We start from the raw sequence: 27,370 nt of genomic DNA on the forward strand, positions 1-27,370 counted from the left end.
CACATCAAGAATCGATAAATGTAGTCAAGTATTCTGCATAAAATCTTTAAAAAAAAATAAAACATGTGACATATTAAATGTAAATTATGTATTTAATTCCATTTTACAAGTAAAATGGTGACCGTCATTAAAAATCTTATGAAAAAAGCTTTGCCTCAAACTATTTTTTTGCTGATCGAATTGAAAAATAATATGGTTTATAATATTGTGTAGGGTAAAATAGACCAGAAATTGCATTGAAAACAATGAATGCAATAAAACTAAAATGTTATTCATTTTGGATGATTTAACCAGGATTTTTGTTTAAGATGTTTTTACACCAAGGATATAGATTTACTTGTCAAGACTCAGAAAAACGTCTTGATATCTGCACAAAACATATTTGTTAGTTTGTTAGATGATTAATACTTAAATAAACATATTTAAAGTTTCTGTAATTTACAATTACAATGAACTATCAAAACAAATACTGAAATAGCATTACTGAGAGTTGTAAAATGAATAGAGGTTAAATATGTTGCTTCTGTTGTCAACAGAATTTGCTTGGCACAGCATTAGATGAACGACCACATTTATAGTAAATTTAGCCCCTAATAAAGATAAAGTTATCAAGTCAGCCATGAGCTACGTCCAGTTATCTGCCCATTGATTCATCTCATGTCTTCATTGTTATGTTTTTAAACAGTTTGAACCCACAAATACGCAGATAAGCAAGGGTAAATACATGGTAAACAATCTTTACTCCTACTTCCATCCATTAAATGTCAGTCTCGAGAGCAAAACGCGTGCACCCCCGCACTGAGGTCAGTGCTGCAGACAAACAAGCTCCAACACTCTCAAACTTTTATCATCGTGTGAATCCAGAGTCCATGATTCACACAGAGCAGCACAACTAAATATGTAATATATAGATATTTGGCTGATCCAGGATGTGGAATCTTGGCATGAGTCACACCATCCTGATCACATCTGCTCTGCAGAAATCTCCCACTATAAAATGCATGGAGGATGCCATGACTCACAGGTTGTGATTTATATGGATAGTGAAGGTATTCGTGTTTCACTGTAAAATAACATGCAGTCGCTGATTCGATGGCGTTCGCAGGCATCGAGAACATCTGCTTCGGAGATATATCGCTGGATTTCAGGAGAGAATACTGTGTGTGTGCTGGAGAGTGCGATAGTTAGAGATGGGAATGGCATTGATGAATGAGGATATTAGTTCTTTCACAAAGATGTTTTTATCTCTAATGCAGTTTGCCCAGAATAGGAATTGTGTCTTATCTTTCTTCACCAATTTATCTTCTTGTCATCAAGTGAACAAAAAACAAACAAAAAAAAACAAAAAACTGAAGCGGTAGAACTTTCTTCACAAGTTAAAAAGTGTCATTACCCAGATTGCTCAGCCCCAGGCCAGCTGAGGCCAGGATGTCCAGGCCGACGGGGCAGATGAGGGACGGGGACGGACCGTTCGTGGTGGGATTTAGCGCCAAGGAGGATGAGGAGGAGGAAGATGAAAAGGACACGCCGTTGCTCTCGAGACCCAGCAGGAACTTTCGGGCTTCGTACATGTTGACCGCGTTCCTCTCCACACTCTTGACTATCACAGACTGGGAGAGATGCACGACGGAGCAGGAGATGAGAAATCAAGGCAAATGTGGGGCAATGGACATGGAAACGACAGGAAGGAGACAGACCGGAGAAAACGTTGGGTAAAAAAAGACATGAGAAAGATGCATGGGAGGAAAGACAGGCACGGGAATGTTGGCACAAGAGATAGAGAGTGAAAGGGAGGCTGGGGGGGAGAGATGAACGTAAATGGGAGGAAGGAAGGGGGACTTAATGGAAGATTAGAAGGATAAACATTGAGGCAATGTGGGAGAGAGAAAGCCATGGAAGCACAGTTGGAAAGAAAGCAGTTTTTAATCAACCGCTTAACAGTCAATTCTTCGATATGAGTGACGAGACTATGAAGTAACACCAGACAGTGATTATTGCATGACGAAGCACAGATTTACTCATTCCACATTACTTGAATATGTCACTTATGAACTTCAAATGAAATTCAAAGTAAGTAACAAATCATGTCCTAGCTCTTTGTGCTTTGCCAGCCTAAAAAAATACGGTTTCCAACACGATCAGCCTCTCTCGACACACACGCACACAGCTACACACCCTCCTTTATGGGCCTGCCAAAGTACTGGGGGCACAGAGGCTGTGGCACGCATTTGGAGAGGCCTTTTTGAATTATGGCTGTCACCTCGTTAAAATGGTTGAGTGAAGGGTTCTTACGAGGATCTGGGCCGGGTTCCGTGTTTACACTGGCACCTCCACAACAGTCCCCACAGGCCTGTCTGGTTCGGGCACACGGCCATGGCTACGGGTGGGATGTGGGCACCTCAGAGAGTCAGTCAGGTGATGGGCCAAGTGGTGAAATATGATAAGACGCATAAGGTGTTGTTGAACCACAACTCACATTAGAGGTTAACTTTAGACATAATCCCAGTGTACTGCAGTGATTGTTGAAGATTGCAAATCACCATTTAATGTGGAAATAATCTAATATCAATCCCTAATAATGCCTTACCCCAGTAGATGGCTGTAGGTGAAGGCCAATACACACTATGTATGTAGGATTCGGAACACAAATACTGGGTGAAGTGGAAGATGCAAACCAGAGAGGAAACACCGGTGAATCCAGTGCCGACAGGTGCCTATGTGCCAAAGCTCGTCCGTGCTGGTGATGCACGATTCTCCTTAGAAATATGGATCCATTTCCTATTTTCCAATTTCACACACTGATGAAATATGACATGGTAATCTGCTATTTATTCCAGTGTCACGCTGTGACAATTTTGATGGAGAGCACTCCTGAGAAGGAACAGTGTGTTGTTTGTTCCATGGCTGTCATTTCTTCTATTTTTTTTTTTTTTAATCTCTGCCTGACGCGACATTTAATCAAGTAAGGCAGCAGTTATGCGTGTGCAGGGTATGAAGCTCGGACATGTTTCCTACCAAACACAACATTAAGCAGAGCCTGGCTTCCTTTTGAATGATTAATCTCATTTATCCACTTCGGTCTGTTAGTTTGCGCAACAAATTGGAACAGTATTTTTTTTGTGGTTTGGGGAAAATGAAATATTCAACACTTTCTCTCAGGGTGGTTTCATCCCAACCTGCTGACGAATGAGGATTGGATAATGTCCCGTTTTATTTAACAAGTCTTGCGCATCAGAAATTGTAAATGGAGGTAACTAAACAACAGGCAGGCATATTCAGACACAGCCATTAGACCAGCTTAATAAAGGCATGGTCTGTAACATTAAGACAATTCAACTTTATTTATATAGCACCAAATACAATTTCGAGGTACTATTAACAGAGAGAAATCCAATGTTTCAAACAGTACACCAGAATTAAAAACACAAAACACTTGCAGTAACAAGGAGTAGTGTCTCTAATTTTATTTAATTCTGGTATAAATAAGCAAGTAAATACACGGAGAAAACGGGTCAAGATTTAACCCTGTATCTCAACGTATGCTATTCATTTAACACAGCTTTTGTTTTTTTGAACATAATAGGAAGAATATCCTGTAGGAAAGACAAGTGCTCTCCTGATGTCTCTGTAACCTCGATCAGTGGCGGTAAAGTTACCTCTTATGCACCCGATTGACTTAAGTAACTAAATATCTGCTTCCAACTGGCAGGATACAGACGTCTTATAGTTTATCAGACGAATCCCGCATATTCTCCTTTGTACTTCAATTTGCTTTTGTTTTGCAACTAATACACCTCTTGAAGGTCCTTAAATTTCAGTAAAAACGTTCTTCTAATGTACTGCATGCATCAATATTGCATCGACACATCCAATTACCAATACTGCATTACTTAATTTAAAATCCAAACCAGAGATTTAATCTCAAGTTATTAATTTGATTGTAGAAATTGATGCATATAGTCATGCTGAATTGTACATTCCAAACATGCTCACTTCAGTTGCACTGATGTACTGATCATAGTGCACCAAGATGACAACAAAGCAAAATTCTATTTATTTAGACACAGCTGTTTTCTTGATAATGGTGGTTAAAATAAATAAATAAATAAATAAAATTGAGGAAAATTATATTTTGATTCAGTAATCTCTCTGTAAATAAAATTACATTCAGTTACTGGCATGGATACTCTCACAGTAGCTGCATCATGGTCTTCAAACAAAAGCCAGGCATTAAAGTTTCCATTACTGAAGACTTTCTGAGGACAATAGCCGCCTGCAAAAGTCTGCTGAACTATTTTCTACATGTTTACTTTGTGCATGTAATTACTATGAAAAGACTGTGGCAGTGTTGGTCAGCCTTTGTGCTTTATGCTGCAATAAATAAATGTCTATAATCATCCCTTAATTGGATCATTTTTAAATTGTGTTCCATAAAATGTAATAAACAAAAATATGTTGTCATAGTGTGCACCCCATTATCTAAATATCTTGACACGATATTGTCATAGAAGCCTCAAGTGAGTAACAATCCTTGTATTTTGTGTTAAAATTGATTCAAACCAATTCTTTGGATGATGCTGCCATGAAATTTGTTTTCATTGTTGCCATATGAAGGATTTTAAATCCTTTGAATGTTTCTGTGCTGTGTGAGAGCAGGAAGACGTCCGGCCATACCTTGCTGGGCTGTTTGGGCTTCGGTTTGATACTGATGAAGACGTCCAGCTGCTCCATTAGTGCTGTGATACACTGCGGCTCCACCTCAATGTCTTCTTTAATGTCGAACATCAATACCAGCGGCAAACAGCCCTGTGGAAAACAAACAAATACATGCAAACTATGTAAAAACCGTCTATGAAAGTTCTCATATTATATTATATGATTTGTATGGCAATAACGTTAGCTATGCCAATAAATACGTGATTCAGTGCTGGAGGGATCCCACAGCGAGTTTGGGAAATTCCTCCAAGAGCAATCTGTTTTGCATGATCACCACCGCAGGCACCACAGACATCTATATTTTGGTCTGAGAGCTGGACAGCGCTACAATTGTGAGTGGGTGTAATTAGCATCAGAGTATAGAACCCGGCTGGCTCTGACGGGTCCCGAGACTGAAGCTGTAATCTACAGTCTGGCTGGAGGAGGCCGAATCACACAATACACGATGGCAGGCAAGACTCTCCTCTCCGTCTTATATGTGCACTCTTACTTTCACAGCAACTCACTTCACCTTGTACGCCTCTTTCCAAGAATCACCACCTCAATTCCTCTGCTATCTGTCACTACTCTGTACACTTTATATAATCTCACATTAATCAACAGCTTGAGTGAGACAGTAAAAGACAATCTTTCCAGACCAAGAGAAAAGTCCTGTTTAGATACTGCAACAACTCTGGCATTTGCGAAATGTCTCTGGGGCCAACTGGGAGACCGCAGACAAAGAAAAGGCAGCTGTGGCAGAATTACTGCCCCACATTATGGATCTCCAAACAGAAAGCCAGAGCTGTTTACAGCCGCGATGTGTTATACACACTCGCTCAGCAGAGGCTCGAAGCCAACAGTAATTAAACAGCCATCACTTCTACACATTTCTTGAAACGTCTGATTATACTGTCGAGTAATTCCGATAAGGGTAGCCTCAGTGGTCAGGGGCAACGGGACAAGAATGACCGTGCAGCAGTTTTAACCAAAGGAAATTTAAATCCGAGGTGATACCATTGGTCCAGAAGACTAAGGCTCACATAGAATTTGAACTGCCGACCGAGGTTGAATTCCAAAGTACCGCACATGAAGGTCAAACCATTATCTTGAGCGTCAATGACAATAATCTTTATATTAAGAACTCAAACCAAGCTCATGCAAATGTTTGTATGGGTCTTGCGTGCAGGTATGTGCCAACCATAAGACAAACTGACCTCGCGTCTCCTACAGATTTGCATTTATCTCACATAGATGTTCCAGGAGTACAAGCGGAGCCAAGAACATCTCTCCCCAAGGCTATTGAAAACCCCCAAGGCAATCGTGGTTTACTTCTTAAGCCCCGAGCCTAAAACCCACGTATCATTCACACATACCATGATGATGGTAATGAAACAATGGCATCCATTAAAGTTACCGCACAGTATGTGGAATCTGTGTAGAAATATAATGCCATTGCCATCTCTTCACCACAAAAATAAAGCTTTGCAGTCCAAAACGACCGTTTTGTAACCACCGTGGGTCAATGAACAAAATAGGTACCCACCATGAGGTACTGGCGTGCCAGGCACACAGATTCAATGGTGCCCTGAATGTAGACCGTAGATTTCTTCTGGGGGCTGTTGGGGTCGGGGAAGTGGATCTGGGCTCCCGTCCTCTGAGTGATGTGCTTGATGTTGCTGCCATTGCGTCCCTTCATGAAGAGGTGGTGCTGCGGCGCGATGTCCAAGTGGGTGGTGACTGAGATAGTGCTTGCAAGGCTTCCTGCCAGGTGCTCCAACAACAGAGCCGTGCCCCTCTGTGTGAACAAAGAGCAAATGGGAAGTTAATGACCCTGAAAGTCAACTTGCAGATTACAATTTTATCATCTGGATTGCCGTGTGGTCAAGTGGGCAACACTCTCGCCTCACAGCATGAACAGCCCCGGTACAAGTCCAGACCATGTGGCTGTTCATTTAGTCCGATTTCATCCCAAAATCCAAAACCATGCATTTGACTAGTGTGTCTCTAAATAGTCTGTCATTGTGAATTTAGGTGTGTGTTTTTTTCTCCTGTGATGGTTTGGTGACCTGACCAGGAGACAGAAACCCTTTGTTAGATAGAGATGGATAGATGAAACATACAAACGTGCCTCAAAGAGCCAACTGATCATAAATTGCCGGTGCTCACACATCATACTAAAAATCTTTGTTTATGCTCTTTCTAATGCGAGATTCACGTCTGCTTTACCTTTGATCCACCTGTCAAAACATTTAAGAAAGGTATTCTTCTAAAGCTACAGCGAACTCAGTCCAGATTTCTTAAGAGTGTTCACCACAGAGGCAAAGATGAAAATAAGCACAATTCTCAGAATATAGTCATTAAGGGTAAAAACTGCAATGTGAAGTTTACTGCACTCTCCCCTGAACTGCTGCTGCTGCAAATCAGGTATGTGCTTAAGTCAATCCAACTCTGTCTCTTTGTTTACCTGCTTTTCAGATCTGCTCCAAACTGTCACACACACTCAGATCAACATTTTTGGACTGTGGTGAAAATACCAAGGATGTGCAGTTGTGAGCAAGTTGCAGACCGGGGTGTCAAGCACAGTTTATTTCAGGAGCCACAAACAGAATATGCAGAATATACATGATAGAAGTGCCCTTTTTATTTCATCCCAAAACTAAATTACTGCACAAAATAACTACAATCTCGATATAAAGCCTATTTTAATGATACCATTTGGTGCAAAATGCAATGAAATGTAAAAAAAACAACAGAAGACTGTGACATACAACAAAGCTAAAATAATTTTGGATTTTGAGAAACACCATTTGACTTAACAGATTAACTGAGCAGTCAAACACCCTGTGCCGTTATCCAGAGACCACTACTTTGTCATATAATCAATGGAAGCTATTGTATTTTCCACTGCGACTGCCGGCCTGTTAACAGTCTCATTCCTCGCTCCCTCTGCAAGCCATCACTTGGCCTTGTAAAGCAGGTCATTTCCAGCATGCAGCAGGAATCCACACGCTGTGGCCAGCATAAGACAACAATCCACTGCGTTTTTGGCAATCCTCAAAGGTGTTTCCAGGGTCTCGCATGACCACACAACATAGCACACATATCCCTCTGATCCTCTCTGGCCTACATCTCGCACGCTTCCTGGTCCTGACTGACCCCTCAGACCCACCACAAACTCACGGGCAAAGCTTCCACATTCGCACACATAAAATGTAGTAATGTAGGCAGGCAATGACAAGGGAACCGGCGTGCATGAATAAATGAATTTACTCCAAAATGCAGTGGCTGGCAAACAAAATAGAGCTGTGTTAAGGTTGTGGAGAAAGGTGAGGTGGTGGATATGAATTTTCTGGCAGAGATGAGAAGTCTTGGCAGGTTGCGACTATGAGCAACCCAAGCGCCAGATGAGGAAATGCACTAGAGTTTTTCGATAATGAACTTCAGTACCGACATACGCAGACTTCAGAGAGGAAACATGGTAAAGAAACTCCAAGACCAATTTAAAATGAAAAGTAAACCCGGGGGACACGATGGTTGGGTCTCCTTTCTGGGAGGGAGCCGATCCAGCAGTTTAAGGAACCAAACATCTTTCAGCACTCTTTTGACCCTGCAGTGCTGAAAGCAATGAGGCGGTTTACACGAGGAAAGTGTGGAACGTTGACGGTGTTGGTGGGCCTCGATGTACAGCCCAGGAAACCTTATTTTGGTCTGTGGCTTGCTATGGGTGGAGAATAACATGAGTGACTGACAAGATGCTTACTGGTCAAAGTTCAGTTGGATCTAAACAGTAGAGACGAGGGCTATTTCTATAGTATTGGTGCAAAAGTGAAGGTTAAGGAGAAAACACAATTCACACAATGTAAATATGTGTACAATGACATTCATTCAATTCTGCATTATAGTTCAGAGCAAATGTATAAAGTATGTCGCTCTGGTCTCACAGTACAAATATCTCTATTCAAGTCCTTGCTTGGGGACTCTTTGTTTCCTTCCACAGTTCAAAAACATGCGTTTCAAGTCAATTGAAGACATCAATTTCCCAACAGTGTGAATGTGACTGTCTCTCTCTGTGTACACCCTGGTGACATGTCCATTGTGGACCAATAGTGGCTTATAGAAGCCTCAACCCTCAATGGGATAAAGTGGCATGCAAGATGCATGTAACTCAAATATTTCATATATATATATATATATATATATATATATATATATAAACCTTCAATCACCTAAATGTGCGCTCACTGTTTCACATGATTTTCTCAGTTTAAAGTTACAGCATTGATGTTGACTAAAACTAAAGGCACAATAGTGATAGTTCTTTCTCAAAAGGCAAAGCCAAACATTTACTCATTCCGGATCATAAACTTTGAGTGTTTCCAGGTAGTCTGTTACTGCATGTGCTTTTGAGAGTTCTTCAGGCCAACAGTCAGTTGGCCTCCTCAATATTGTAACTGGCTTTTTTTATTCCCCATTATTATTTTCCAAACAAATATCCAAAAGTATTGATTTTGGCTATTCGCACAACTCTGCAACACCACCAACCGTTAACCGCCTCCAAGCTATGAGGCTATTCTCACCTTCACTGCGCTGGCGTTATTCTGTGAACCTCGAACAACACCAGTGGCTCTGTAGAGGCGTGTCGGGGGCTTGAAGGAGACTGTGAGGTTGTAGGTCTGTGAGATGTGCTGCACCGTGGGGGAGCTGGGGTCCGACTGCATGATGGCTGGAAGCTCGAAAGACAGGACGAGAGGTAGCAGCTCCTGAAACACGAAGGGAGCAGCAGGAGGAGGAATGTGAAATCCACAATATTCTTATGAACATGTGGTCACTTTAAAACATCATGCTGGCGGCTTAAATATTGCCGTTATGCACTGCTGGATACCTTACCGTCGTATGTTTGAAACAGAGATTTTATTAAGCAAAGTTGGCAGCTTGTATCACAATGCTCCGTCTGTCAGGCTGATTCAAACCATTTGGACATCAAGTGAAAACACAGAAGGCGAAAGCTGATTTCTTACATATTGTACATGCAGGCGAGTTGACGCACAGACATAACAACCCTTCATTTAGCAGGAGGTGGCAGAACTAGCCATGTAAATGTGTCAGCACTAATAAATCAAGAAAAAAAACAAGTTCAGCAGTTCGATGGTAGCACGCTACAGATCACTGTCCACGATACCACGACGTTCTCATGCTTTGCTCGTTCACGTCACTGTATCAAACCACAGCACTAACAACAAACATCAGCTCTTCTCTTTGGCATCGCAGTCATCATTCAGACAAAATACAAGCTCACGGGAAGCCTTCGATTTATGTACACACATGCTTATGCATACATCACACAGGCACACACCCATATGCCGACCAACTGAGAGGAATGCACACACAAATGCGTGCACACACACACACATACGCACACACTTATCCAAACACTGACTCTCTTGGCAGTGAGCCACAATAGTTTTGGCTGCCAGTGAAGGGCAAGCAGCATGAATTGCTCTGACCAAAAAAATGCATCCCTGATCAGTCCCATATGTGCTCAGCCTTACATTTATATCACGTTTCAGCATTTGCTTTCTGAAAGCTCGAGAAATGTAGGTCAGGGAAATATAGGAGGGACGAGCTGAGCAGCAGGACTCGGGAGCTGAATGAAGAATAGACTGATTTTTATGGTAGAGCTGACTTCAGCCTTTTTTTATCTTTTTTTTCCCCCTCCCCTCAGAGTCTACCTGGCAAATATGAAGTTCACGTGTATTCAATCAGAAACATAAGGGTGAGAAATGAAGAAAAATGAAAACATCTTCGAGGCACAGCGACTGGCAAGACCTTTCATCACCTGCTTTGTCAGCTCCGCCACTGAAAGCATCGAGAAACCCCTGAAGAATCCATCACCTCAATAAGTGACCCGTAACACACCCACACCCAAAGAGGCCTCAGAAATACAGTAGACATTAGAACTGAGTAGGAACGTGTGTGTGTGTGTGTGTGTGTGTGTATATATATGGCAAAGGGACATTGCAGCACAGTAAATGCAACAAAGGGAAAAGACAGCTTGGCCACATTTGATGTCAGGAGGGATCGGGGAGGATGTGGTCGAAAGCCCACCCAGAAAATGGTACGCTCGGACTGGTAACCTCAACAGCAGGGGGTCAGCAAACCGAGGAAAACTCTTCTTATTGCATTTTATGGGACATTACATTACTCAGTTTTTCATGCATTCATTTGATTTAATTTGTTTAATATAGTTAGAAATTTCATACAACACGTTTTTGTTTTTATTCTTCAAGAAAAACACGGAAAATATATACAATCAGGCTGGGCCCATGAAGATACTTTCATCCTTTGCTCTAAACCAGAGGATTACAGGATAACAGGCTTATTAATGAATATTTTCTTTACATTCCAATTAAAACCAGCAATGGGAAAATACACATTTGGCAAATATATATAGTACTTCAATGTACTTGCACTGTAAAATGCAAAATGTTTTACTACTATTTATATTGGTTTGGTAGTAGTTAAACATCCACATAATGCATTTTAGGATTATTTTCACATCTTCGGCAGCGATGTCCAGCACTGTAAACAAATGCATCTTAGGTGCATCTTCTGTGCATCTAGCATAAAACCTGTTTCATGTGTAACACAAACTGCTGAGGCGATCCTATAAGGGAATACAAGAAAGATAATCATTATCTTTTTTACATCTATCAGGTATGAAATGTACTTATTAATGGTAGAATAGATTTGGATGCTGGAAAGGGGCAATATAACAAAATACAAAAAAAAAAGTGATAATTATTGGTTGAAAGGTGAAAATTTTACTTTAGTGTTCTTTAGGTGGTGGTCAAATGTTAAAAATAATAGTAACTACCCAAATTCCTGATCCCAAGTCTGCTTTTCTGACCTTAAGATCACCGCTGCCTAAAACGTGGGTACAATGGATGGAGTTGTATAATTTTACCTCCCTATCCATCACTGAGCAAATCTAACATAGTTATTTTCTTAGTAGCAGCGAAACTAAAAGTTTCAATTCAAGAAACCACCTCCAGTGGCCCAAGAAAGCTTTTCCTGAACAGAAAATAAATCTACATTGATTTGATAACAAACAAACAGTTTTATCAGATTCATCAAGAGCTGCCCTGATTAAAAAATGACCTAGGTCAGTAAAGTGGTGACATATTTTCACCAAGAGTGATTATTTCTTTGCCTACCTGAGACTTTTAGAACCAAGAGGAGGAGGAGAAAGGGGTGGCTCCTCTATGTTGACTCACCAGTTTTTGTGAAGCTATGGTTTGAGTCACGAGCAGTCACATTTCCTCAGTTCCTTTTTTTTTTTTTTTTTTTTTTAACTTCAGATGGCTCTATTGCCAGGCTCTGACAGACTCGAATTTGACGGCCCATTGTGTGGTTGGGTTTGAGCTTCTCCTCTTTCTGTTTGTTTCAGCTGGAACTCCCTTCTCTTTGTTGGTTTTGGTTTGGGATATGCAAGTTTGTACAATTAAACCCTTTTTTTTTTTTTTTAACAGCAGCAACACGTCAGCATCTTCAAGCATTGAGGATCCACTTTGAGCCACGGTTACACAGTGATTATAAAATATGTATGATTTTAACCAGCAGGCAACATTCAATGCCCTTGTTGGTGTTTTAAGAGCAAACATAATATCTGGGTACCTTGGGATAATTTGAGCATGAATGTCTGGTTCCACTGAGAGGAGCCAAACTGGCTGAGAGGAAAGTTTTTTGTTTTTTTCTCCTCTCTTTCTTCTAACTCACTTATGCGCCATCTTCTTTGGAGGCCAGAATTATCTTTGTGGCTTTTGACAGTTCATGCTACAAAACCCTTATTAAATCACTGCTATGGTTAAGTTTGATTATTCTTTATTTTCACTCATTACAAAAAAGCGACATTCTCGATGTTATGTCTTGTTGCCCATTATAACAACCATTAGGCATGGAGAAGTATGGTTACCAGTGTACGCTGGTGTTTGCCAATGCACACGGCACAATTATCCCGCACGACCTTCTCGTTTCGTCTCTCGCTCCATCACAGGCTTCACTCGCTTAGTTTTTCTGTCGTGCAAACACAGCCTTGTTAGTTTTGGTCCGTTCATGGCACAGGAGCGTGTTCAGCGCAGGAAACTGCCGCAGTGTTGAAATAAGAGTAAAAAGTTCAGAGATGAAACGGTTGACATGAGCACCGGGGTGCACTGCCCGCAAAGATGAAGCTGGAGGTCAGGCTTCCAGTCAGACCGAAACTGATGCTGCAGAGGAGGATAGGAAACGGGAAGGGGAAGGATTGCCAAACGCACTGAGGCTCATTCTTGTATTATACAATTGTTCTAGGGAAGTGGTCTGGGAATAAGTTAGGATTTGTGGCTTCGAGGAAGTGCTGAAATTATGCCCGAGGTGCACAATTACCTACTGTAACCGAGGAGCGGTTGAACTTAAGTCATTTTTCGTTTGACGCTTTCTTATTTAACTTAGTAAGTGCGAGAGTAATGCTCCTTGGAGGCAACCAGTACATTTTACCAGGAGTTCAGACTGAGGCTGTGTTCACACTTGTGGTGCGTCTCCTTGAGCCAAAAATGGGGTTAAAAAAAAAAAAAAATGTTTTTAATTCACTGGAGCTTGTGCTCAGACTGGTATTTTTTTAACACAGGACCCTCAATAAGCACTATAAGGTGGTACTGAATTGCTCTTCTGTTGTATATTGTGCAACACAACTTTCATGGCTGCGTGTGACATGACATCACATGTTGTGGCATTTTTAATTTACCCAGAACTCTGCTGCAACTTGCATTAGGCCACTATAGAGGTCATTCTCCAATGCTGCAATGAAACTCAACTAAAACTGAAAAACATTTTTTTTTTAAAATTGTTTTTCTTTACTCAGATATTTGTTGCACACGATCCAGTGGATTGGTTGAAATCAGGCGAGATACTTCCTGAACCAACATGATATGGACACCATTGAATTTCATGAGCGGAATGTCATTAAGCTCAAGGCAAAGAAATAAAAGAAATGTGTTGACCTTTCTTGCACTGGATACAGGCAAGCAGCATCCCTTATTCACTGATGCTTAAATTATTAAACAATAGTTGAATTAATTGATGTTTCTGATCAGCCTCATGAAATATCAAGGTCTGGTGAAGAAACAAGAAACAATTGTGCCCAATTCTGTTATGGAACGGGCCCAAAATACACATAATCTCATGACATAAAACCATTTGTAGGTGTAAACATGAAAGAAAAAAAATAGAATGGGCAAAGAATTGCACACAACGACATTTGGGCAGTTTTTCCTTTTACTGTAAAATTTGGTCATAACTATAATCAGCCGGGAAGTGTTTCATACTTCAGGTTGTGGGTGGAGTATCCCTTCAAGAACAGAAAATGGATAATTTCAAACTTACCCTTATTTTTACTCGAGCTGCCTCCACCCCTCCTGGCTGCCCTGCGATGGACACCTGTTCACAATAAAAAAAATAAATTAATTAATTAAGGAAAAAAAAAAGAGCGCCATATGCAAATCAGTGAGCCGGTAACCCAATCCAAGACTATTAACAGTTCAGATACCTTTCATGGAGTTGCAGGTGATTTCAAAGTTTGAGAGTGCTAAATGTCAGACAAACAGCAAAAGTTCAAATCTGAAACTGGATCCAGTCTGTGACTTACTCCCTGCACCACATCATTACCATAAACATGAATTTAATCATGTGCATGATAATGAGCTGAATCACTGTTACAAGAATAGCCTCCACAAGTTAAGCAGACCCTTTTTTTTTTCCGAACCACAGAGATTACACGCCAGATATAGTAAATTTCCATATTAATGAAACAAGTGATGGATAGTTTCATTACATTTCTCCTTCATTATCTTTTCCTTCTTTGGCTTGCAAGTGGAAAACACCGTTAGGCGGAATCCAGCTCCACAAAGGCCGGGGCAATGTGTGACATCGAAATAACACAGAATGCAATGTTTTCACATTTTTTGGTTTTTCTACTTGAAGTGGAAATTGCACTGCATTATAGATGCTCAAAGGAAAACAATTCATATAAATTTGTCTTTTAAATTTGATGGCAGTGACACATCCAATTAGTTTCCTTGGCAACATGAATCAGTATGAAGAAGAGTAGAGTTTTACCAGTCTTTCATACAGTAGATCTAGTATTGAGGAAGTGTTTCAGGAAAAAAAAGGTCCCTCAATGTAAAATTACAAAGGTTTTCAATATGCCTGTGTGCAATAAATAAGCCTTGAGGTGACAATTTTGGGGGATCTCAAGCTGAATTATATTAATGATATTTATGATTCTTTAATGAGAACCACTGCATGACTTCAGGAACACTTCCAGAAATATTGTCTGTGCACACAAATGAGTGCGCTTAAACTCTATCATTATAAGAAGTAGGAAAATTCCACACAATCTGCAAAAGGAAAACAGTTTTGAGGTCAGACAAATCAAAACTTGTGATGCTGGTTGACGCCTTGGATACTGTGTTCTGCACACAAAAGAGGAGACCATTTTGATTTTCATCATTCAGTTCAAAGGGAGAAATCTGGGGTTGAATTAGTATATTTATAAAACATGATGCTTGACAATGATCTGTCTGGCCTGTCCCTATGTATTGATGCTGCTTTTTTCAGTTGAAGTTCTATGTTGCATTGTGAATAGGATTTTTTCCAAATCAAACAACTTGTGCCATGGTGATTCTGCTCTTGATCCTTTTTTCCGGAGGCAATGATAGAAAAGAACACAAGCAAAAGCAGGAGTATGTGCTCACCTGCAAACATGTCAAGTGTTCTGCTTTGACCAACAAATAAATATTTCACCACGAAAAGCACTGCTGAGCTTTACGTTAGTCAATATCTGTCGAGCAAAGGTGTTGCTCCAGTAATATCCTGAGTCCTGGCAGCGCCAGTGAAAAGTGGTAAGCTCCCACTTCATTGATTTTCACTTATCTATTTTCGCTGCCACGCTCAACAATATGTACAGTATCTCAGAAGCAAAGCCGCAGCCTGAGAGCTTTTGAAATGAGAGAAAGATGGGAGTTTAGAGAGGCTTGGACCTGAAAGAGGTGTGTTGATACTTCTCTGGCTATACTTGCATGATCAAAGTGAAACTGGAGAGGGTCATGCAGACCTCGAGATAGAGATAAAAGGAAGTTTAACCGTGTACACATACAGTATGTTCAAATGGTGCAATGCAGATAAGGCTGAAGTCACACACCACACTACATTGAGGCACAGGTGCAGTTGAAAGATGCATATCAAATGCACCTCCTGGCAGCGTGCTTCCCAAACTCCTCATAATACACTTTAATGGTAATTGCAGCAGGATCCTGCGGCTCTTCTAGTCAGTCCAGTTAAAACAGAGCAGTTTCCTCTGGGTTGGCCAAAGAAAGCAGCCAACTGTACACTATTTCCTTAACCTGTCCAATCTGACACCCCGTGACAGTCAGATACAACTTTGATCAAGTAATACAGCCATTTACCAACACCTGAAACCCACCAAACTACTGCCGAAGAAAATTACTGACGGAACGATGATGACAGGAAGCACTTACGGCGACAGAAAGCAATGCAATTCCATTTGGTGCGTAATCATGGCCCAAAACTGGGCAACATGAGATGAGCGATAAATACATAATGGGGCTCAAACCTGGTTGCTCTTCTCCGCTTGGTTGTTCCTATTGGAGTCGGGGAAATGGATGTGGCACCCCGTCTCCTCCATCACCCTCTTAATGTTGTTGCCGCCTTTTCCAATTACGTGGGAATGCTCCGTGTGAGAAACGTCCATCTTTAGAGTCACCCTGTTACTCTAATGAGCGGGAAGAGAGGCCGTAGATTATTGACTGCCGACAACTCATTCACATTTGTACGATACATTTCACTGAGTGGAGCAGCTTAATATGTCACAAAAAGAGTAAACCACATTAGGGACAATTCAGTGACTAAATTATTGCAATATGAAAAATATTACTGTGGAGGTACAGTGAACATCGAGGCAATGATTGTGTAGTAAAAGTGCCATTTATAGCATTCCCAAGGCTTAATATTGTATCCAGTCGCTGTTAGTTTAATATCACAGTTTAAAACAAGGGCTTCAGTTTTTTTTATAATGGAAACAATCACAGTATAGCCATGTTTCACTTGCAGAGCTGTGTTAGTCTGGATTTTTTTTTTTTTTTTTTTTACATTTTATTTCCTTGCACTGCATAGGGATTTAAGAAATGTATTACTTTAAAATGTAACAGCAGCTATAAAACGGCAATAAACAAAGTTATGTGGAACTATGCAAATAATCCGCAGTTTGTATATGAGCCAAAGTGTGGGTGGTGAACCGTACAATCACGGATAAACTCCAATCCATTATCCCGGCAGTATAGAGCATCATAAAAACACGATGCACTGATCTCTATATAAAGATCATGATCTTGACATGTTAAGTGTACAAGCGCATATCAGAAAAGAGGATGAACACTCAGGTTCCCACTCTGTTCCACTTGCACATGCTGCTCTCAATTGGGAAAAAAAAGAAAGAAAACAAAAATATTCAGCATATTGACAATTGTTTTGTGTTATCTGTCAAACTTGAAAGGAAAAGAAAAACAGCCTTTCTGTGACAAAACTATATGAAAATCTCTTAACAAAACTAATCTTGCACTTCCTTTTTTTCCCCCCTTGTGAAGCTTTTCAAAGTGCATGTATGACATCCTTCCCCCAGGGGGTGCTGCAGTGCAGTCCCTCAAGTATGTCATTTTTTGTGTTGCCATGGCAATGGAGCCTGCATTCACACACTGCAATCCATGAAAAGCATAGGATGTGAATATTTGGCTCAATTGGAGATAAGTTTTCCCACACTGCTGTGTGCAATCTGCCACTTGGACTTGGGGAAGCTGAAGGGACACATTTGGTTCAAAAATATCAAAAAGGGGTGAAAAACTGGAGAAATAAAATGCTTTAAGTGCATCATCTTCACTGTACCTTTGTGTCGAGGACAGACATGATTCTGTCTTTGGCTTCCCTCACGTTCTCCCTCTTCCCACACACCTTGATATGTGGATCTGCAGGAAAAAGAGATGAAGGGGGGAAAAAAAATGAGACAGGCAAACCTCAGAAGCGGGAGAGATAAAGCACGTGTTTAATGTCACTGCGTGTTCAGCATGTGCTTGGTGAGGCACTGCTGATGAAGAGCTGAGATAGAACGTGACGGAGACGCACGTTAAACCCATTTAACCGAACATGACAACAGTCTGCGTTTGTCAACAAATGAGACCGCACTGGCGAAAATCTATGCGACGGTAATTGAGGCTTCGATATCTGACGAGTCTTATTTAAGTCGGCATGCGAGCAGCATGGAGGAGGGATGGGAGCATCTCTGTGGAGTTAGTCAGTCTGTGGATTATTATTGCACTGCAATTTGGAGTCAAAAGAACATAAACATTCTCCCTCAGGTAAATTTAGAACATATTTCTTTCCGAAAGAGTTTGTTGCAGTTTGCAACATTTGTGTGGGTATCTGCAGGGTGCGAGGATAAATTCCCACTTCCTGGTGGATGGATCAACTGTTTTCTTAAATCACTTTTACCACAAGGAAGTAATCACATAACTAAAAGTTTACAAGCATCACAAATACATATTCTCATCAGTACAGATAAATACTGACCGATATCAATGCGAGTTAGTTTTAGCAATTAATACACGTTTCATAAGTCAAGAAATGTCTTTTTTTTACATTCCCTAAGCTATCGATTTTCAATTCTAACATTTCTCATTTTCACCAAAAATTAGAAAACATTTTTCAACAACAAGAAATAAGAAATGACACCAAAATAAAACTAGCATGCAGAGGACCATGCATATAAGGTCTTAATAGTTTGAGTAACCATACTCCTGCAGACTTTATACAATAGTAAATAGTACAGGTAAAAACAGCCAAACGCCACCTAAACCATGTCAAAGCTAATGCTCGTCCGTGTAGCATTGAGTAAGCCCCAACCTGGCTCAGCTGCACGTCGGACCCCCGGAGAATGTAAATGCAAAAAAACACGAACACACATGTACTGCACGCCCACGGTCCATTGCCCCCGTGTTAACTGTACCGAGCAGCAGGAAGTCCACTAAGCCCCGTTCCAGGAATCCCCCTCCGCACACACAGCAACATCTCGGATGTGCAGCCTTCAGACCGGACTCACTGAATCAGATTTATTGTTACAAAGTCACCAGGACCTCAGAGAGACCCACGGTTGTATGTTTTGACTATCAAGGAGCTTACGAGTGAGAAATCCTGTGGAGAACACCGGCAGCAGTGCTGTCACCATTTAGTATAATATAATGCAAAAAATATTTAATAGGATCCCTTTTAATTGACAAAGGTTGACAAGCTTTGCAGCGAGTTATAGAAAGTCAATGAATTAACATGAGAAAGGACTGAGAAATCAAGCAAATATAAATGATTTAACTTGGATACTTGCATGGATATAATCCAAGCATTAATTTTGTCACTCACTGTTTAACAACCAATTAATGCTCATCAAGAAGGATAAGAAGTACAATCCTGCAGCCACATAGAATGATCCAACAGAGACACAAACGAACCAAAGTTTGCTCCTCTGCATCATTTCAGGTCTCCGATCATCACCATTGCACCACAATGTCCCACCTTGTTGTTAAAGCCAGATTTGTAAGTGAATGAACCAACTTTTGCATAACTACTTATGCACTAATTTAGTAAAAGGACATATCAAAAAGTGCAGTGGTATGTCTGACATGTTTAATAAAAAAACAAAAAAACAACTAATCTGAATATTTACAAGAACCTTCAGATATTCTCTGGAGATTTTTAAGGCCGACATTAAAACAATCCAAGATAATTTGATTGGTTCTGTTGAAGTTAATTTAAGGTTGATGGTGTACAATAAGAGAAAGCTGCATTCCCTAACTCTGCTTTTCACTCAGATTACATCCTAATGCAGACAGAGTGCTGAATGGAGTGATGGCTCATGTTAGAACTTTCAGGCTGGACCGTATTAGGTATTGCAATTAAAATAATGAAAGCTGTTCCTGGAACCCTACACGGTCAAAGATAAATTTCGAATTTGCAGCTCAGGAATATAATATAGTCTACTGTAATGTATTTGAACAGCAAACCTCAACTTTACTTTAAATACTGCAATCCAGATGAGGCGAGAGCTTTCCAGGAACATTTATGGAGACATGCAGTTGGAGCAGCTGCTGCTACTCCGATAAACAAACTGCTCATGTTATGCCTACTGTCTAGGCAGCAACTGAGTCCTGCTTATTACATCACAATCAAAAAAGACTGTTTATGGCAAAAATGAGCATAACTTCATGTGGAAGAGTCCCACTATTTCCAACAAAACTCTGAAACAGAAACTGGTGTTTTTGATGGAAAAACTAATTATGAACTTGTTTTTTTTTACAGTGACATCTTCTCAGTTTTAATAGTAACAAACAGTCAACTTAGAAACCAGCCCACATGCAATCATCTGAGAAGGAGGGTCAATAAAACAAGAAAAACCACTGGACAACAATAGAATGCGTGTGCGTGTGCGTGCGTGGGGGGGGAGGGTAAAGCAGTTAGAGACCCATCATAGGCTCAGAACTGCTTCTAAATCTCCCCCCTCCCCATCGTTCAGCTGCTGCTGTGAACAAAAGAAACCTCTCCGCTTCCTCTGGTGGCACCACCCACAGTTACCATTAGAGGGAGTATGGCTCTTTGAGTGTCCCTGCTCCAACCTGTGCAGCACATCTGGCAAACATTAGCCAGCCTAAATGAGTGTTGCAGTCCTGATGTAGAAACACCCCCGCATTTTTGAAGTAGAGTCTGCGCCATGCTTTTTCTCCCCCTCCTTTTTTCTGATGATTGATGAAATAAATATTAAAAAAAACCAACACCTTTAGGCCTAACTTGGCCAGTGCCACACCTATAAAAACAAACAAAAACATGAGCAGGTCTACAGCTGCAGAACCTGAAGTTTTTTTTTGTTTTTTTTTTTTAAAGATTTTTAGTTGACGGAGAAGGAACCTTTTGACTCTACTGGCAAAGCTAAAGCATTTTTCCAGTTTGGGGCCTATACTCAAAAAAATACCACACAAATGAAGAGAGTTAATTCCTTTCTGGCTCGACGTTTCTCATTCAAAACATATGCGGAAACACTGAAACACAATTGGCAAGCAGGGGTCGTGTAAAGATGATTATCACATAAAAAACATGAGCCTCAAACACAAAACTTTCAGACTTAAAGGCATGTTTAAAATCTAAAGGCAAATCAGCAGTACTGACCGCAATGGCCTGCAGCCGGTACTTTGATTTCAGCAAGGACAATGCATGTGCAGTCCACCCGTCACAGTATAAAATGTTATTGTTTAGTGATGAAGATGGGCCCCAGAGGTTAACCATCATTATCACACTCATGCAGGTAGGTAGCTGAGATGGAAAGCTGCAAGCGATGAATGAAACTGGTGAGCTGGCATTTCGAAGGACTGTGACCCCCCCGTGCATGGAGAGAGGCCACAAATGTACAAATCCCCTCACATCTGGCACTATCCGGCCGGGGGTAACCAATTCCAGATTGTACACGAAAGATGACACTGACGCAAAATTCCAAAGACAACCAACATCCTACAGAGGATGATTTTAGACTTGGATGACTGGAAATCATCTGTTAGGCCTGTATCAACAAAAACTGCCTCGTCATCGGTTACTTCAAGGTCAGTGGCTGATTTCCAAGTCTGTCTGATCCAGTAATGCATGATGAGGGATGAATGGAATGTGCATGATTGCCTTCTGGAGTCTTCTACAAATTTTTAATCAGCAGGTGATGCAACAGTCGTGCATGGTAAACTTCAAACATGTTTAGTCTGTAAGAAGTGAAATGCACCCTTGTTTTGCCATCTTGTCCATTCATTTGCCTTCCCAGGAGGCCAGGTTGTTACAGCACAGTTCCACATGTCTTGTCGCTGACAAATGCATTCACTCAAGCGATAACGAAGCGCCTATCCAACGCTCCTCCCCTCTGCTCCTCGCCGTTTATGCAACACGGATGGAAAATCTGACATTCTTCATGCCCCAAGTCAGAATTTTAAATATTCTCACTTCGTGCAAACAATACGATTTGCAGGTGGTGTTGGGGGGCAGGTTTCGTGAATGAACCGATACTTTTGGGGTGAATGGATGAGCTCGAGCTGCCAGTTGATTAAGCATCCAGAGGGAAGAATGTCTGTGACTGAGGAAGTTACATGACGTCATTGGATTGCACATCTGGCCCGAAGACGTTCGCGGACAATCCTCCTGAGGAAAACAAAAGCGGGCACAACTACACCTACTCCCCCGCACCCCCTCCTCCACACTTTGGTCTCCACCTCTTTCCCCTCTCGGAAGAGCTTTAAATAGCCGTGATCATGTTTTATTGGTAACAGAGCGCAGAAACAACTTGGCCAATAACCGAGCGGGTTCGAGTGCACGCAACTTCACGTCCACCTCCACATAAAATAACAAATTCCTCCATACAGATGAAGTTCCTGGCTCATAAGGAGCGGAAAACATGCAAGCTTTCATCTTTTATTCAAACAACTCAATTAGCTTTTTAAATAATGAACCCTTGTGCAACCTTGAGATATTTCTTTATTCAAGTCGAATGGTTTCCTGGGAACATATTTCTGGCTTAAACAACATTGTGTCAAAACCATTAATCTATCTTAGTTGGACAGCGAACACAAGTGCAGTTGTGAGCAGTGTTGCAAAACATGTTCGAGATCCATCACATCTAAATGCATGGAAAGTCTGGTCTTTATTATATATCAGATCCATACACTCTGGAGGCTGCCATTTGTCAAAAACTGAGGTTTCACATGGCAAAAGCAATGGGAGCATTATACGGATTTCATTTAGGAAAGAAAGAAAAATTTAATATTCACCTTTTTTGGACTTGGCTCCGATTTTCAGTTTGGAGGGCCAGGCTATCTGCGTTTGGGTCTCGTCCATGATCTGGAACAGAGGGAAGAAAGGCTGACATTAGCTGATCACACACTTCAGGTTTGGCACATGTTGCATGTTGGCAAACAAAAATAAGCCGAAACGAGCCCACTTTGATTCCTCAGTCATGAAAATCATCACCTCACTGTGCAGCAACACACGCTTCCACTCCATACCACCCGCTAGCTCACAGCTGAAAGAATAATATTAGTTTTACACCAACCAAAATGGGTTTATATCCATAATTATCTGATTCTCCAGAACCAAAAAGGGTTGTAAAAGCTCTAGCATCATTGGGCTACAATCAGTCTAGTGGACCAGCAAAATCGGACAAAAAAGGAGTCGATTTATTAACATTGACAGTGTAAACAATCCCATTTCTGCACACCAGACCAAGGCCTCGATCATATGTAGTAACAAATCGGATATGTATCCGTCTGTCTTTCAAGGCAACCGCTGTCTGAATGGTTAGGTCGCATGGATGCGACTTCCTTGTCAATGAGGCGAGACGGAGATTAGCATCTTGTCTTGAGTCGCGAGGAGAGACACTGACAGATGTATTCAAATGTCTTCCTTGACATCTGAAGTTGTGGATGAACTCAGTCAGTGAATCTCCTGGAGTCACAATCCCACCACTGCTGAGTCCAACTTCACATCCATTCATCCATCACTCAAAGTTGTGCTCTCTTTTTTCCTCCATCTCCTTCATTCTCCATCATTTTGTTGGCTCCTATTGTGCAACCACTTGAAAATGGATGTATGCACGCCGACCTGTGTAGCATCCATATTTACTTCCATAAACAGCATGACGTCAAGCCGCCTTCTGCGCATGCAGGCAAGTTTGGGGTTGGATCACATTCGCACTACAGTCTGATGGAGGTTGCATTTAAAATACATTGTGAATGATCGTGCAAATAAGTTGGATCTCGAGGAGAAATTGGAATTGAGCATAGAGACCTGCAGTGTGAACGGAGCCTTACTGTCGCACCCAAGTTCATTTAGTCCATGTGTAGCAAGTAAAACCATATGAAGCAGTCTAACAGATTTTAAACAAATGAAGCAGTCATTGGTCAACAGACTCTGAATCAGGGTTTTCTGGAGTTTCCTTCCTGTTGGGGAAGTTTTTTTTTATTCAAGAATTGAATCAAAACTGTTATTTTAATGCAGCTTAACAGTGATCTGCAACAACACACAACTAAAACATTGCAATTATACTGTAAACGTCTTGGAATGGCCATACTATACACACAAAAAGTTGCAATATGATGATGTCTAAATGCCTAGATGAATAGAAATGGAGTAATTATGAAAAAGATTTCTGCAACTTAGAAAAGTCAATGTATTGTGACTTAAGTTCATATGTTGATTCCATAAACTACTAAGATTCTGCTCAGTTAATGACACAAATGAACACAGAAATATAATAAAACCATAAAGGCAAAGTTCAGTAACAACGCTTTGCCAAGTCTACTTTTAATAACAAGAAGCATGTGCATCAAGAGAGAAGAATACAAAATAACGGCATTAAGAGAAAGAGCAATGTGCTTGTTGAGCGACTGTCAGTCTGCACGTGCTTTTCCTTTTTTTATGAGAAAGCTCACCTTGCAAGTTACAAAAGCATAAACAAAATCAATCACGAACCCTATCATGCGATGTGGTCGATGCTATTGAGAGAGAAAAAAAACAAAAAAAGGGGGGGGGGGGGCTGCGAACTGCGAAGCCTTCCAAAATCTGAAGAGCTGATGTGCTCTCTCTTAATTGCTCTGTCCTCAATGTGCACTATTCTTGTTTTCACAAACGTCCTGCGGTCTTGTGTTTGTTTTAATACTTTCCAGGGGTTTGTGTTCTCGGGGGTGGAGGAGATATGAATTTCTCAAAGTTTCAGCCTCGTGATCGAGTAACCGAGGACCGTTTCAACACATTAAACCGGCGGCGGTCACTTCTTGATATTCCTTGGTGGTCTAATGCATTAGGCTGTAAGCCATGGTGCTCATATGGGAGAGCAAGTGCATTAAGATCTGTCATTGCTCCCGAGAACCATTTAACATGCAGCTTATAAGCAATTAGCAGCTTTCATCATTTTCCCCAAACATTGATTGTATTCAGGAGTGGTGGACAAATCCAAACGGAAATAGCTTAAAATCCTCCAAAGGCCTTTCCGGATGTTGCCAGGTCTGTTTGGCATCCTTTACAATGAAGTCCGACAGCTTGTCCACTGCTCGTCTCGCGCACCTGTAGGACAAAGAGCCAGCTGGTCTTTACTCTCAACTCCATGGTGGTTGAGTGAAAGCCCCTTTCAAGCCTCAGTGATTTTCTCAAACCCAACCTATAATCGCATATAAAAATGGATTTGCCAGACCTGCGACAAAATGAGGTGCCTCAGCTGCTACTCTACCACTAAGAAAACCCCCAAAACAAAACAAGAACATGAAGTCAGCAACTTCTGCTACAAACATCTCCAAACCATTCAAAGCCAGCTGTATTTATTCCTTCAGCTCTCTTATTAAGACCTCTTCTTTCAACAATGCAAGCTCAAGTCCAACAATGCAAGTGAAGCAAGATGAAGCTTGATGAAGAAAAACTAATAAAACTTATTTTTGCAGGCCAATAAAAATGATTGCACAACACACTTGGTGAACAAATGCATGAAGTGAAGTTATGATACATTCTTGTTTCTCCCTTTCTCAAGCGCTTGGCTCATATTGCATATGTTTTGAAATAATCTGTATTATCTAACAGGAGGAAAACACCCATCCTGTCATTCTCGTGATTCATCCAAATTTTAGCTCTGCTTTTATTTCAAATTTCTTCACGACAAATACTTCAAGAACTTTACAGTATCATATTGTGCAATGAAAATAAAAGCAAATTCCTCTCATGAACTTGCGCAACTGTTTCTGTAAGGAATTCAGAGGTGGTATCGGTAAAATGACTAAGATGAAAATAGTTCACTTCACCAGCCAGCATAATAATCTCGCATGTCTCTCCTCATAATGGAAAACTCCCTTTCTGCAATATTTCCACAACTGCTGCGATAACAGTATGATTACGGAAAACTGTTTTACATGCAGGGCAATGCACGCCTGAAACCAAAATGTGATGAGTTTTTTGCGTTACTGGGTGCCACACTAGCCAGAGGCAGAAGCAAGTCTAATCTACTGCATGATTCCCTCCTACTGTTGTCTGGCAGATGTAAGAACAATAAATCACAGACAGAGCACTGGCTGAATGCAAACTAGAGTCACACAGGAGCATCAACAGCTGGATGCAACAGAAAAATTATTGTAAAAAAATGACACTTTGCTTCAAGCGAGACAAAAATGTTTTAACATTTCTTTAATTTCCGTTACATCAACCCAGATTGTTCAGCCACTAATAGAAACCAGCAGTTGGACCTGGTTGTGTGACAGGTTAGGTTTACTCTTCTGATTATACATATATTGTGTTCAATTCAATAGCTAAAATAAATGTAACACTGATATTAACTAAAAGTTTTTATTATCCAAACGACCATACAGGATTGAATTTACAATGGGATGGGAGCAGATGGTGTGAATTATACGATCAGTGTCCAAGTAAATCAGGTGTCAAATAAGGTCTGTGGGCCAAAACTGGTCTGAAAGAGGCTCCAATCCAGCCTGCCAAACCACTGAGGAAAATGTAAAAAAAAAAAATTCAAAGAAAACAGTGATTTTTAAACTAATTTCTTAAGAGTAGTGGACACAAACCAACACTGAGACCTGAGCTGAGATATCGGTGATGCTGCCATGAAAGATAGCGACCTCCCTGTGAGCAATACAGCATTAGTCTCAAAGTTGAGTTTGTAAAAACAAGTATTAAACTGCTATGAGGGATTTATTGACATTTCACTGAAATCGGTGTTTTGGGTGTCTAAACAATCCAAGTGTCCAAAAAGCAGTGAGGCGGGGGATTGAATGATCATTTACAGATATCCAAACGTGTAACAATTTTGAAAACAAAAATTTTGATCAATCATAGCTCCATAGAATTATTCCCACATGTATGGATTCTGCATATACAATTCCTCATCTTGGAAAAGAAATTTCTAGAAATTCCTCCTCTCTGCTTCAGCATTCAAATGCATCAGGATGAGTAGAAGAGAATTATGAACCAATCAGAGGCAGTCTTTTACAAGGAATATACAACATGACATGAATTGACCAATCACTTTGCTCGATATTTGGTGTAATACAAAACCGGAAGTCAGTTGTGAGTGGCGTACTCAAGCCAATAGTTTGGTATATTTCATTGAAAAAAGATGGCTTTAGATAAAATTAGAGGGTGACCTGGCAATTGCCATTATACACAGATTTATTCTGTGAGCAACACGTCCATTATTATTTATAAAAGGTAATTACAGCACTATTTTATCGGTCTGGCCCACTCAAGGTGACCTTGATGGTCCAATGGTGGCCTTTTAACTAAAATGTGCTCAACACTCCTGATGTAAATGGCACATCAGATTGGCTCCCACGATTGATGCTTTACTCATGGTGTTTTGATAATAAATTCGGGAAACGACAGTACATCATCTTAAAAAGCGCTCCACTCGCATCTCTTGGTGCAAGAGTGAAAGAAAATGCAAGATGACTATATATATATTCAGCTACAAATACAAAATGGGATTCAAATTACACATCCGTTGAAA

General features: G+C 40.7%; 1 protein-coding gene across 1 annotated transcript in view; it reads right to left on the reverse strand.

Moving 5' to 3' along the window:
* Nucleotides 1-27,370, reverse strand: part of bicc1a (BicC family RNA binding protein 1a) — a 60,999-nt gene that overhangs the window by 12,502 nt on the left and 21,127 nt on the right. The window contains exons 3-10 of the mRNA XM_080507804.1: nucleotides 22,644-22,713; nucleotides 17,689-17,768; nucleotides 16,364-16,522; nucleotides 14,116-14,169; nucleotides 9,276-9,458; nucleotides 6,242-6,493; nucleotides 4,675-4,806; nucleotides 1,394-1,610 (exon numbers count right to left, since the gene is read on the reverse strand). Of these exons, the coding sequence (XP_080363930.1) occupies nucleotides 1,394-1,610; nucleotides 4,675-4,806; nucleotides 6,242-6,493; nucleotides 9,276-9,458; nucleotides 14,116-14,169; nucleotides 16,364-16,522; nucleotides 17,689-17,768; nucleotides 22,644-22,713 (1,147 nt within the window). The remainder of the gene's footprint in view (nucleotides 1-1,393; nucleotides 1,611-4,674; nucleotides 4,807-6,241; nucleotides 6,494-9,275; nucleotides 9,459-14,115; nucleotides 14,170-16,363; nucleotides 16,523-17,688; nucleotides 17,769-22,643; nucleotides 22,714-27,370) is intronic.

This window comes from Blennius ocellaris, assembly GCF_963422515.1.
Source record: "Blennius ocellaris genome assembly, chromosome: 13".
In the NCBI taxonomy this organism is placed as follows: domain Eukaryota; kingdom Metazoa; phylum Chordata; class Actinopteri; order Blenniiformes; family Blenniidae; genus Blennius; species Blennius ocellaris.